General features: G+C 37.8%; 1 protein-coding gene across 6 annotated transcripts in view; it reads left to right on the top strand.

Moving 5' to 3' along the window:
• LOC107223933 overlaps nucleotides 1-14,979 on the top strand; it is a 134,374-nt gene that overhangs the window by 58,010 nt on the left and 61,385 nt on the right. Inside the window, exon 1 of one of the 6 annotated variants that reach the window (XM_015663803.2) lies at nucleotides 558-624. The exons of 4 other annotated variants lie outside the window; for them this stretch is intronic. In XM_015663803.2, the coding sequence (XP_015519289.1) occupies nucleotides 585-624 (40 nt within the window). In that variant the 5' untranslated portion in view covers nucleotides 558-584. Of the gene's footprint in view, nucleotides 1-557; nucleotides 625-14,979 lie in introns of those variants that run through there. One more of the 6 variants, XM_046734597.1, reaches the window with a different exon arrangement.

Genomic DNA, 14,979 nt, shown 5'->3' with positions numbered 1-14,979 from the left:
AAATTTGAAAGGGATCGAGCATTTTCGTGGGTTCGGAAGTACGGGCGATATTTCGCCACGAAACTATCGAGCAGATGTTTTGCATTGTGTTTATTGTTCTATTTTATAGTAGTTTTTTCCCACGCTGTTTTTCTCTCATAAATCTCGTGCAAACGTTTCACCTCATATATTAATTGAGCCCGAAAGAGTGAATAAGATCTGTAATAAAAACTGCTTGCGACTCTGGAAGCCACCGCGACCTTGTAGGTAGTTATGCAACTACATACCTATGCGTACAGGTAAATTTTGTTTCGACGACGTATCGGATTGACACTAAATTGCGGCCTTGCACTGTACAATTAAAGAAGTCCATGGGCAATTCATAGACAAAAATTTCTGTACGTCTTATGCCAATCCGATAAGAATTCACCGTTCAATAGAATGTTTAACAACGCACTTTTTTCACGCCAAAACTATTTGCCTACATTGAAGATATACCGATTTCTTTTCCATCGCTTTGTACTCATGAGTTTTTTTTCGTCATTTTTGTTTCAGGTAAGGAATCATCAGTTATTGAATTTTCAAGAGCGCGAGGGTAGATTTGAATGCCTAAAATGGGAGCACGGTCTGTAAAAGCAATCGCACGTAAGTTCATGGTAAATTATTAGACCTTCTGAAATTGATGGTAATTGGCATTGGGGTTATATCCGTCTGTGACGTGTCATTGTTAAGTCAAGAGTATACCACCTATCAACATGTTTAGTCACAATTATTCACCCTTTTATTTTCCAAAATTATAAATTACATCGCAAATAGTGAATTATTTGACGACGAAAAACCAATTGCTAGAGAGTTAGACGATACAAATTAATTTTTTTGGTAATTTTAGAACTAAGGATGAAACAGATAAAACCAAAAAAGGTCAATAATTTGGGACATGGTCAATAAATGGTACACTTACTTGAAGTTGAAATTTTTACGACAGTATAAAATGCGACTGGCATAATGTCATTAAACGATAATGAAGCGAATTGAAGGAGACACTGCACACACAATTTCATGCAGCAATATTCAAGTTGCAAGTCGAATTTCTTTCAATCATGTTCACTAATTCGTGCGTACACTATAGACTGCATTGAATTCTGAATGAGAATCTCAAAAAGCGCAGGTGCCATTTACGCCAATAAATGATATAGTAATTGGAAAGTGGTAAAAAAATAAATTTCATTTTCGTTCAGCCGAGTTATGCCTATTTCCCAAAGGTAGGTATAATCTAGATCCAATTTTACCGTCCTCAAAGTCTGGTAGAGATGGCGCCACGTTACTGAAATCCTCCGCCTCAAATTTCATCCCTGCCACAAACTTTGCGTCAGGTAGACCTGATTTTATCCGCACCGCACGTTCCAAGGAACGGGGAATTATACATACCTACATGGATCTAATTACTCTTGTCCATCGTATGAATTTACTAAATTTTATCAGTAGTTGAATAACTCGCCTTTCTTTTTGTCCATCGCCAAATTTATATTCCAAAAAAAAAACGTGCGTTCAATGCGTCAAGTTGAATTTAGCAGTATAATTGATGACAACACAAAATGTTTTTTCTGCTTTAGTTTTTACGTATGAAAGATTTGGCATTTGCAAATAAAAAATGATGCTTTAAAGATTTCGAATTTCGCAAACCGCAGCTTATCAATCTTAAGGAAAATTTAGTGGGAAAAAAAAACTTGGCTTCAACGCCTTCGGTGAAAAGCTGAGAGTGAAAAGCTCACGGATGAGCGGTGATCACTGCAGCCGTATTTAGTAGACGAAGCGAGAGCAGCTTCGGTGTCTCTAAATAGTGATCAAAGCTAGCCTGCAGCAGCAATGGCTGACAATAAATTGAAATATAAAAATAACCTAAGGCGATTGAGATTCGCGGAATAACGTTTCGAGAATTATTTTTATTATTATTACTATTGCTATTATATATTTGTTGTTCCGTATTCAAAGTGATTGTGAGTATATTTGTAATCAAATTACGTGTGATTGCAGGTGATAACGTTTTGTTTTATACAATTTTATCGGCTGATTGATACATACTTTGTATATTGCATATTAGGGCGGTTCAGAAGAGGGTCTTTTATTAGATTTCGCTCTTCTTCGAAATTCTTGAACTTTTTCTCTAGTAAATAGCTGACGCAAAAGGGCTGGGCTGGGCTGAAAATTTTTTATACCGCTACCTCATCGACGTTGAAATTTCGAAAAAAGGCTATTTTCGGGAATTTCCAAACTGAGATATCCTCATATCCTTCGGTGGCTATGTTTCGTATGACGAAACAAAAGTTTTATACATCGACACTTAATATCCGCGATGTTTGAAAAAATTGCAAATATGTGAGCGGGCATGGCAGACGAAGTGCTACGGACTTAGTTGTTTTTTTATAACAAATTAACCGTAACGCAACGCGGCTGACAGAGTAAACGTTGCGTGTAACGCAGTGACGTATCTTCACCTTTTCAAGTCACGTGCCTGAGATGAAACGGCGAGACGACGCAGACTTGGCCGTAAACCAAATTCCGAACAACGAATCTGTGTATAAGTCGAGTCTCCAAGGCGCCTGGCGCTATTTGACGATATTTTTTCTCACTGTCGATTATTCACGTCCTTATTTAACCCAGGTTCGTCTACTACACTGATATTTTCCAGCGCATAAATAAACAACCGGCCGTATCTAGTTTATTCCCCAACGTCCAGTTGCATAACGTGATTTTTAGTCGACAAGGTGAACCGGTCGGTTAATAGCTACGTTTTAGAATACGTTGAAAGATTGAAAGATAATTTCGCATTTTGCCGGAACGCGATGCGCTCGAACGCTTTTCGTCGTTCTATAATGATTTTCAGGTCTAAACCAGCTGGTGCACAGACGTGGAGTTTATTGTTAGAGAGAACTTCCCTGTCAAAGTATCGCAGATATACACGCGTGCGTGAATTTTTAATTACGTTAACGTCGCATACAAGTAAATACCGCTGCAATATGCTTCGAACCTCTTCGCTCCCCTTGCCCGTGTAATAACGTTAAACTGTCCGTGCCCAAAAATAGCTCTTTGGGTTAGGAAGCAGATGTATCTTTTATGTAGACAAATTTTTCAATGTCATGACTGAGGAGACACGCTCAATTATCCACGAGTAGTTAAACCACCGCTCGCGTTCAACTAATTGCAATCATAGAACAATTTGAAAACGGCAAATTAATAAATCGTCTGCAACTTTTTTTCCGTCCCCTGGTTCCCTATTCCACTCTCTCTTTTCATCCGACGCGACGGTCAGTTAGCAATCGTTAAAATTAGGGCGAAAAGACCGCACCCACAACTCGCCGGTCGGCAGCAGTTAGCACCCTGTCAGCTTGCTAGACGATTGTAATTTTAGATCGAAGAAACATGCGTCGCGGTTTTCTTTTTTTCTTGTTCTTTTTGGCTGCGCGAATTTGGCTCTCAGGTTCATACAAACGTACGCGCGAATTTATTGCGGTTCGATTTGAGCTGTTACACCTGTACTTTACTTTCCACAACCTTTCTCTCCGCCTGGTCTAGAACGTCGGACGGTCTATTCATCTTTTAACGTCCAAACGTGAACTCTATTTTCGTTTTTTGTTATACGAATCATATGCATCGTTTGAGAATAAACCGTACACGTAATTTGTCTCATGCTAAATGTGTACGGTATAAACGCCTAACCGCAAATTTATTACACCAATGTATACATGTATATATACATGTATATGTATATATATACGTTTGTCAGAGTTTTTGGTCTTGGATATATAAATGCGTACCAAACCTCGATGAACGAAATTGAAGATCGAAGAACGCCAGTACGTAATTTTTCAACAGAAGAATTTCAACGTTAATATCAAGATCAGCGATGAAAGTATAACGTGACTGAAAGGCATTTAAATACAGGATAAATTGGTGCTCGTGATGTGAATAGAATGTGCACGTGTACATATATATTTCAACGACAGCTCGTTCAACCGAAGTAAAAACTTTCGTATTTTTATTACCGAATCGCGAAAGAAATTCCGTATACACTTAAAATCACTTACATAGAGGTTTATGTACTTATTACATATATGTAATATGCATACCACCGATTTCCAAAACTTATTATATCCGTCAGCCTCGACCGGCTGGCTACTTGACATTGGCGAACGCTTGTCATGGTCAAATTATCCGCTGTTTAAATTCTATAGACGGTAACCGTGACTCTATATGCACAGGCTCAAGCTGTATATATAATATTATAAGCTTTGATTATGGACTCGCAATAATTATTTTAGCCACACGTGCGGAATCGAAGCTAAGGAAATGATTTCATATGAAATGCTTGCACCGTCAATCCGAAGATTCATCCATGTCGGTCGTGATTTTATTCGGTTTTGGCAGTGTTTTTTTCTAACCTTACGTTATATCGAATCATGAAAATTTTCATCGAAACGTTCAAATTCGTAAAATTCAATACGAAAGCGTACCTTGAAGAAAAAGCATTATTGCACAAAATAAAACTTTATTCGCATGAATAATCAACTTTCTTTTTATTCAATATAACAATGCGATACGAAACATTGCGGTGATTAATCTACGAATGCAATTCGAATCTTCACTGTGTATCTCAGTTCATTCCTATCGTCTGTTAGCCGCATTCCTCTGCTTATCGCGAAGAAATCTTGGTAAACACATAAGTTTTGAAAATGAAATCGAGCATTGACTCACGTCACATGACAATCGACTCGGAGTCGTACTGATAGATTACATTTCTTTTCATAAAACGTACGCAGCATTTTATAACAATTTATTGTCCCGGTTGGAAAATCGCTGTGGAAATTTATCACAGCTTCTTTACAAATTGAACCTGGAATGTCATACGGAAAAAAATGTAAGTGCGTAGTTTTCGCATCTTTTGTGGTGGATATATGGATAACACTTTGTTGGAGTCAAATCTACATCAATCGTGGTGGATCTATCTAACCATAATGCAACTCTTTAGTTGTGTAACTCTTGTTATCGGATTTCTAAATCTTGGCATAATTGCTCTATATTTAACTTGAAAAAAGTGCCGTCCGTATATTCACGATAGGAGACGTAATATCCATAATATTTTGCTTTCTGTGCACTGTGGACAATACACGACTGCTTGAGATTAAGTGGCTTAAGCTATCCGGTGCTTCTATACTTAATCCATCCCAAGTCACCTTCATGATAATACTTACCTATACATGCTATCGATTTTCCAGTCAGTTGCTTTTCGCACGGCATGCGAATTTAATAAAATTCTACGACCTTTCGCCAAAAGCAATATACCTGGTAGTCTGGAGATTTATTTTTTCTTTTCTAATTTTTTCCACAAAATATTGTCCAGGACATTTGTTTGTTCAGTTCTCACTGGTCGAAAAGCAAAATAGTATAGTAATTTTTTTGTACATTGAACTGATTTAATTTTTTGCTGAGAATTTGAAAGTGTTACAGGTTTCATCTCGGAAATATTTATTAGGCATCCTTCTTGTATCAGATACTTATATGGAACCAATTTGTTGCCAATTTGTTGCCAATAATTGTCTCCTTATCGGAATTATTCACCACAAGCATTATATATTCACGCTTCTGCGATCGTTCCCGCAAGGATTAATCGATTTTTTTTTCTTTCAAAGACCGAGTCCCGCAACCGCCTTCGCTTCTTCCTATCCAAAAAGCAAGGTGAACAGTTATTCTTTTACATCGATTGCAAGAACGTCATTGGCGATCGGACCCCACGCAAATGAAAGTGATTTCAGACTGCGTAGAATGACGCGTATAATCTATACGTCATCACGGTGAACACCTTTGAAAACTACACGATAATCTCACCTGCACGCACAATTATGTCTAGACGCGAGACTCACGGTGAAAGACTTTCTCGCCCGTTCGCCACCTGCATAATACCTACGAGTAGCGCAGAATGTACATCCGTCTACATCGTCGACATACATCGCGTTGTCGCCATGTTCTCTTTTCTTTGTGTTTTTCATCCGCTTATATTAGCGGACTCGGAGTAAAAGTCGTAGTCCGTGTCCCTGATTGTGGGTCAAGTTTCGTGATCGGGTTTTGGTCAATCGAAGACGATACATCTACTCACGTGTTTCTATTATACTTCGCAAAAATCTACGTCACGTGTCATCAGTTAAAAGTGCGAACGTTAAACGGATGGTAAAAAATAGACTCCATCACCGTAAATTCTTATCGTTTTACTGTATATATGTACCTATACGCAAATTTTTTACATGCGGGGAATGCCTCGGTAATTTTTTCTAAGATAATAACATTTTATTGGATGCTATATATAAGTCTAAAATGCAATAGCACTTGTCTTATACTTGTAAAGATTTGCCATTGTACACGGGTGTGAAAATATTTTGCGAAAATAAAAGGTGTCAGGTATTATACATGCATATAAGTTAATCACGAGGTGTACAGTAAATTGTTTGCCGTTCAATGTTTACAGCTTTTATAGCTTACTGCTCGGTACTTAGTTGGTCCAACTTGTATTGTAAAGCTTCATTCTCACTCGTCACGTGTATTGTCGAGCAGAGAGATAAGTTTTTGTTGACAGTGAATATTATCGCACGACTGTCGCGTTAGTTTTGTGGGATGAAATAATACCGCCGTTTATACATACGTGCCAATTGAGATTTATTGATTTATAGAAGGTCTTCGATACGAGCTTCCAGTGGACAAATCGCGAGACTAGCTTTCAATTTAGTGATAATCGTGTCACGCTCTCACTGATTACATTTACTTATAAAAATCACGGCTTCCTTATCCCAGACTCGGACAGACTGCATTTGTTTTTTGCAGCTTCGCGAGTCACTGTGATGGAAGGAAATACTAAAATCTTTCCAATATTCCGGACCATCGAACTTTTCACTTCGTAGTGACTGTATCTTGAGATGAGAATCTACCGAAAGTGAAGTGCCTGCTACATCGCGATATCGCGATATGCTATCACTCGCGAATAGGCGCTTGAGCTGTCAGCTTACTTAATCCGCCATCCGTAAAGTCGCCTGTCAAGTCGAACACACTCTCTTCAAACACGATATACGTCCCGTACAATAACCTGGTTGATCGCCAATTTTGACAGCGGTCAATTTCAATACGAGCTCAGGAATGATAATCAGGGATCATGTGCGAAATTCGGTCGCGTCATGCCGCGGGGTTATCGGTAGTACTAAAAACATGGTCACTTCGTCTCTTGGATGGGGTTATGAACGTAGAAAGATTAGAAATTAATCTCTAAATATGAATCAGTTATGCGTATACCACTGGAAACAATCAGTGTGTATGCATTGAAAATGAATGAAATGTCAGTGAAAAGTCACTAAATCGTCAGTGTGCATGCTTATAACTTGGAATCAGTGAATTTTCACTGATTTAAATTTACAGAGCAGAATGCTTAGAAAACAGAAGTTTCGAAAATGTAAAAATCTGTTTAATGAATGATTCTTAAAGGTAGAAAGTTGAAACATAAAGAAGTCAAAGTATAGAAAGGTAGGCTACAGAAAATCAAAAGTTTATAATTCTAACGATTTTATATTTGGCTTATTATGTTCTCGTTTATTCTGATGTTTCTAATTTTGGTTTCCTTCAAGTTACATTTAGACATTTCAAACTTTTATGAAACAGATATTGTGACCCTTTTATTTACTGATATTTTTACATTTTTTACCTCCATTCATTCTATACCAATAAAAATCGTTGAAACAAAATGTGCATCGAGGGCATCATAATCAGATCGTTTCTGCAGTCAAACGAATTGTGGGTCTTTCGTGCCAGTAGGCTTATCGTCCTTCGCGGCAAATTAGCACTCCCGATCGTGTTTCCTATTGTTATTCCGTAAAACGAGCGCGTTTCCGGGGACCTCATTCCGACCGCAATGCTTATTTTTTTCCTATTCTTGTTTTCAGTTCAATTTGAATTAATAGAATGAATGAAAAAACATAGATATAATAAACTTCATTCCCGTTTTTTTTTTTTTTTTTTTTATCATTTATTTATCACGCAAGACCTGTCTATGCGAGTAATTTAGATACATCGAATTTTTATATAATACATAATTCCATTAAAAAAGTCACGTTTAATACCATCCTACCGACGTCATACAAATGATAATGACCGTACGGAATTATTTAAGCGCGAACAGTATTTAACGATCAGCATTATCTGAAGATTTTATTATAATCGATGGTACACGCGTGAGATATTATAGATCCGGCCGTAAAAACAATAATGACGCAATACTATCGAACATCGGCATTGATACGTACATTGGCGATTTGTTATTAAGGTAATCCTGGACACTTCCCTTTCTTCTCGTTCTCTTGAATTAACCTGCATCGTTCGCATGACTGTTGAATTATTCTAATCAATTCCCGTGGTTATTATCTGCAATGCGATTCTTCTTTCATTGTTGCTGTTTTTGTTTTATTGTTTCGTAATTGAAATAACTGTTATATCCAAACTCTCGTCATGCAGACTGGATTTTTCCATCATAGAGATAAAAAATTTAACACTGCGCAGTAAAGACGAAAGTCCTCGCTATTTCTGTTGAAAATAATCGGCTAAGCATAAACGCTGGTAAAAATAGGCAAACACAGCTTTCGGGAGTCGTCAAATCTACGAGCCAATAAGAATTTTGTTTTTTAAGAAAATTTCACGTGTGACAGGAAAAATAATTACGTAGTTGATCGTTATGTCAATCGTGAGGAACTCGATGAAATGTTGTTTTTTTTTTCTTGTTCTAGTTCAGTGACCCCGTATTTGACTCTTCGTAAATATTTTCTAACACTATTTCAAGCTTCGACCATGTTAATCAGGACCAAGTAGTCGGCGGCGATCGAAACGAGATGTTACGATAAGGCTGATAATCTTGATTTTGCACGAATGTAGACGGAAACTTGCAGTTTTGCGTAAAACTGTGAGAACACTGTTCTCAATAGGTGGGTGGTGAATAAAATTTGTATTTGTTGGAGCGAGTCTCGAGATCGAGAAAATTCGACGATATCGAAACCGAGCGAAAGAAAAAGCACACCGCGAGTTGTTTATAAAACGGACCTTGTGTCCGCGGCGAGTTAATAGCCAAGAATCTTGGACGGCAGCGAACGTTGCACGATATCCGTACAGGCAAGTAAGTTGCCAACAGCCATTGGCTATTTTCGAAGTCCTCCGAGAGACTTGACGTCGTCTCTGTCAACATTAAAAGATGCGCAGTCGCAGCGACGGACGAAGAAAGGGCGTCGGTGACGTCGACGGAAAAAAAAAAAACTCCACGTTCCTCCAATTTTCACTGCGTCACATTCGTGACATCTTTGTGTCGTTTCATCGCGTGAGCTTGAGACTTTTGCCATTAAGTTTGGTCGTGAAAAACTGCCAACTGCGTTTGCTATTTTTGGGCTGATCAGCGTCGGTGGTCAGCAAATTTGTGATACTGTGTAAACGGTCTGTTTCTTTTTTTTATGGTCGAATATTAGCCAGTTTTCATTAGTATAAGTTTCGAAACTGCATCCGCTGAACTTTTAGGATCGGCGATAGCAGCGACTCTCATATTTTACGATATCGAGCCCATTCTCTAAATGTGAATCGGTTATATAAGTATACCACTGAAGAAAATCAGTACATATACACTGGAAATCAGTGAGATATCAGTGAAAAGTCTCTGCATCGTCGGTGCGTATGCACTGTTTTTTTCCAGTCGTATACTTATAACTGGGAATCAGTGAATTTTCACTGATACAAATTTAGAGAGCATGCAAATAATCGATAAAACCAGCGACGATTCGTAAACTTGAAGAACCAGGACGTTGAAAACGGTAGAATTCTAGAGCTTACGATTAGTGGGGATGCATAATGATTCTAATTACTTAATTGGATTCTCGTGATTTTCAGTAATTTGAGATGATTTAAACGATTTGAAAATTCAGGGATTGCAATATGAGATGGTGATCGGTAATTTCACAGATTTAGCTTCTCTATTTCTTTACGCGTTTTACTTTAAATCGTGGGTCAACTATAACGATTCTATTTTCGTCATGATTTACAAAATATTATCCAGTTCCTGGCATTTTTTTCCAATCTTATAACCTATAATCATTCCTGAGTTATTTTATTTCTATCTCTATTTTGTGCGTGTAGTCATTATTCGTAAAATTGCGTGGGAATGGAGAGATGAATTTCTGTATACCGGGGATTCTTAGAAATGGAAAATTCCAGTAATTAAACTTTGTTACAAGCCCGTGCTCTGTTCATACGTAGTTAGAAATAAAAATGGAAAAAAATTTGTGTATAGCTAGGTATAAAATATATTCTAAAATGCACTGTTTTGTTTTGTTATTTATGAGACTTTGTCTGCCACCGTAAATCTGAAAATTTTGGCTCACAGCCATTTTCACAATGTGCAATGAACAAATAACGACTTTTTAGACCCAGTAGGCGTACAATTCAGAACTGCACTAAATATATAATACAGTAAGAACAGAAGAAAATTATTTATCCAGCATTACACCTACTTCTCAACATGTTGTAGAAATCTTGCAGCGGGTGAAAAAATTGCTATAATTTTAGCGCGATATAATCGTTTGCTTTTGTAAATGCCAAATCACGCATCTCGAGGAATCGTGTTTTCAAAAACTAAATCTGCGCTGCAGACTGATAAAATATGACCAATGTTATTGAATGAGATAAAATGGAATTCAGGAGGAATTTTTCTTTTCGAATAACGTATCCTCGATAAATAACCGACGGTACGGATGGCGAAGATTGATTTTGGAATTATGGAACAACGACTGCTCTGCATACTCATTAGCTATAAGCTTCTCACGCAAGCTTGCCAAAAAATACACGCTTCCTAAAAACTACTTAAAACTATACGCGTTACACAGCCGCGTGTCTCGCATAAACCGGCACACAGTCTTCTTTTCGGCCGCAACGATGGTAAGTTTTTGGCGCCGCAGGTAGAACAAGAGCTCTTTATGAAAATATCTAGAAATAGATCTGTTGGAATTTTTATTTTTTCCCGAAGGCATCAGTCGGCGCTTGAAATCTTGCTCGACAAAACAAATATGCTGCGGTATAAAGATTCAACGTTTTGGTAATTAGATAAGACTTCGTGCCTCAGGCGTTAATTAAATTTAATTAAAAATCGAAGCTGTACTAATACGACGAGAATTAAGGTCATTGAGGCTGAGAACTGTGGAGGATTTGAGGATAAGCATTCTTGTGCTGATGCAAAAACATTGATTCACAATGGAAACGTTATCACGACAATCGCCGTGAAGGTTGAATATAAAGTTTGTTTTTAGTCCGTTCAAACGCAACTGAATATTTGGATTATTTATTATTTAACAGAAAATGATTATGTACTTCGAAAGCGGAAGTTCACACGGCAAATAAACTCATCTCACAAATCTTACATCGCCATTCGGTGTAAGAATATACCAGGATACCTCATTTTCACGTATGCAAGTTTGATCCTGACCAGGTGATAGCGTAGTTCTTATCAGATTCGTCTCCGTCAGGGTGACCAAATCTCCTCCATTCGCTCATCGGGAATTTGCATTACCACGATTCATTTTCGGCTGATAATAAATCGCCATTGGGCTCTAAGACAAATATCGTACGAATTCACTCGACAAATGATGATGCAAATATGGCCTCATATTACGTATTAACTGCATATTTAACTCTGAAAAACTCAACGTCTGAGATGATAAAATAACAGACGAACAGTGAAACGAGGAAAGGAAACGATATTTTTCAAAAAACTGACACAGTTTTCGCAAAAATTCTACCACTTGAGATGTTTTTACAACAATTCGCTGACGTTAGGTGATCGCAGACCCGATTATAAATATATAGCGTGCAAAGTTCCTCGTCGCGTGAAAATTACGACGTATCAAGATATAATGTAGGTCGCATTACTCTATGAAAGTGTAACGAACACTAATTCAAGATCTCGATTTTAGAGAGACGCCCGTTTCTGGCAGTGAGCTTAATCTCTACCCCAAATCTGTATCGGAACTCGTTTTGTTTCGGTTCCAATGATATTCGCGAGAATCATTTGGTGTTATCTGTCTCATTAAAAAACGTTTAATCTCGGCAATACCGCGATTTATCTCTTGCAGCGGCGAAATACTTTACAGATTTCATCTGCAATAACGGAATATTGGTCGTGTGTTCAAGGTTCGAATTGATAAGCTCGATTCGAACACGGCATCGGGCATTACATTGCCGGGTGAAAAAAAAAATATTGATAATATTGATCATCGATTATATGCGTGAGTAAAACGTCCACCATGGGACAAAAACCTCCCAAGTATCGAAAAATCGTTTTGCTGCTTCGATTGAAAAATTTTGCGTACTTACCAGAGCTTGCAGATCATGAAGAGTATTCTCTCTTCCGCTTGTGACATAATGACATGAACACGAAAAAAATGTTGGCATCGGAAAGATAAATAAATGTGTAAAGTTGTAGCGCATTTGGCACGAGAATCGCGCATCTTGGTGTTAAGCGTTGCACAGTTTCGTGGAAATGAGCAAAGGTCGCGAACTTGCGGGGTCCCAATAATGATGCTGGGAATGATGCCAACGTCGTCGTCTATCGAGCAAATAGACGTCTTCGCCCACGCGACACTGGATCCAGATAACTTCATAAATTCGTTGAACTCCATGTTCGGTACTGTCCTTGAACCCGAGACGATTTATGGTTGAAAACCGAAATATGCACCAAATAATTTGGAACGGCTAAAAATCGGGTCATTTTCGCTTTTTTAGTTGGACAAATCCCGGCAGGATCCTAATATTTTTATCGCTTCAATAGGTTGAAGCTTTTTCTGTAAGGTCACAGATTCTGAAACAGATTCTTTTACATAAACACGTAGATACGTGACTGTAGTATCTCCGATCTAAACGACGCCCAGGGTTTTCGTACAGCGTAAATAAGCTGTGAAATTATCTCACGAAAATCTCGGCGTCTACCTAACACCTTACTTTTTATCACATATATAGCGGTTGATGGAAAATTGATAACGATTTTCGTAGACCGAATAGCTTGATAAATATTATACACGAAATTCCAGTGTTGATTTCCAAGACCTTACTGACACGTTTGCGCCTTGAGTATGAGTTGATTTTTTTTTTTTTTTTCCAACTTTTCGCGCAGTCTTACGTATCTGGTCGAAAATATATGTGCATATTTTTTAGAGTATTTCTTATTATCAATCGGGCTTTATTTATAGGTCATCGTATTACGTGCAGATTGTTATTTACTGCTGATCAGCTCCTATCGTTTGGTATGATCGTGTCATTTTTTATGGTCCTACACTAGTGGAAATAATGTCGAGATAAGAAGAGGCAAATAGGTGAGACAAAAAGAGAGTTGGAATTCTGGGGTGAAGCCTGATTAGAACTACAAGATATTAGATATTCGGATATCTCGCTTACCTACGATGATAACCCCAGAGGCGTTTGATTGTGAGAAAAATAATGGAAAGAAAAAATGTGTTTAATCTGGAGTTGGAATTTCAAGGAAAAACTAGACAAGATAACCTGTCTAAACTTAAGTTTTATAGGCCAACCAACATACATCTGCGGTGCGATATTCCGAGAGTCAGTCGTACGTTCCATTTTAAAACGCTCTCGACGTTGTTAATTATTAAATTTAAAAATCCCACACCAATTTGTGTACAAGTGACAACGGTCGTTTGTCCCGACTTATTATTCGCACGTGAATCTAGCCGTCTAAACATGTTATTCAACCGGTTTTTAATTATATTTGTCGACACTGCTCAAAAATCTGAAACGTCTCGAGAGAAATACAGAAAAATCAACGTGAGCTCTGTACCGTTAGTCTCAAAGCGATCATTAATCGGTCACGTTGCTGACATGATACACGTAATCAAGACGCTGATACTTAATAACATAATCTCTCATTGATACTTGGCAGTATTGTGCCAAATATTTTTTTTACTCATGTGTAGTATTGAAAAGAAAAAAAACAGACAAATCATATGACTCGCAGTCTCAATTGTTTGAAAAAATAATCAACCGGAGGAAAGGATTTGTCCCAATATTTGTCCGTTCTTTAGATCCATGACCCGACATGACCCCTTAACGCCGAATCTTCCGTCTGACGATGGTCTCTTCTCCGCCTACTTGCGCATTTTTTCGTCTTCTGAGTGAGCATGACCTCGGCTAAATGAGAACATCAATTGTCCGTGTTATACGAGTGGTAGGAATCACGTTGCAACACAATGCGTCAAGTGTCGGAATTTATTGTTAGATACGTAATTCACGAGGACAGAGTTTGTTGGTAAAATGAAGAAGAAGAAAAAAATAATTGTCGTCAGTCTGCGCTTCAAGTTCGCGTTTCATCCGTCGAAGATAGGCTCGCATACGCTATACGTCGTCACTGTAATACGCTTTTCATCTGACAGCCTGGAAATCAAAGCACTTTGGCCAGAGCAAGCATGGCGGTTGTACGATTGCGGCGGAAACAGGCTGTTCAAATTTCCAAATAAAACCAGAACGAAATAATATTATTTCGAAAGCTTAACGCGTTCAAAAATATTTGTCTTTAAGTGGTAAATAAGCATCGTACAATTGATAACAGCTGCAGGAGGAACAAAGTGAAACGAGCATGAGAAAAACATGCGGGCGTGAATATATTACATGTAAACTTTGCTCATTCTCGAAGCGACTTAATGTGTTATCAATAAAACGTTTAGATATCAATTGGTCGATGGATTACTCAATAATTTTTTTCCTTTTTTTCTTACGATTTATAAGATTAAACCTGTGATTTCATGAATTATTGAAAAAACAATCTATGGTTAATTCAAAATCAATTACGTACAAGTCATGAAAGTGGCGGACAATTTATTAACGAAGTTTGATTACGCACTACTTTTTTCAATCAATTATCGACAAGTTGTACTT

Source organism: Neodiprion lecontei, chromosome 3, assembly GCF_021901455.1.
Source record: "Neodiprion lecontei isolate iyNeoLeco1 chromosome 3, iyNeoLeco1.1, whole genome shotgun sequence".
NCBI classification, from domain to species: domain Eukaryota; kingdom Metazoa; phylum Arthropoda; class Insecta; order Hymenoptera; family Diprionidae; genus Neodiprion; species Neodiprion lecontei.
Note: the sequence above shows the minus strand (reverse complement) of the source record. Positions and strands in the feature narration are given on the sequence as shown.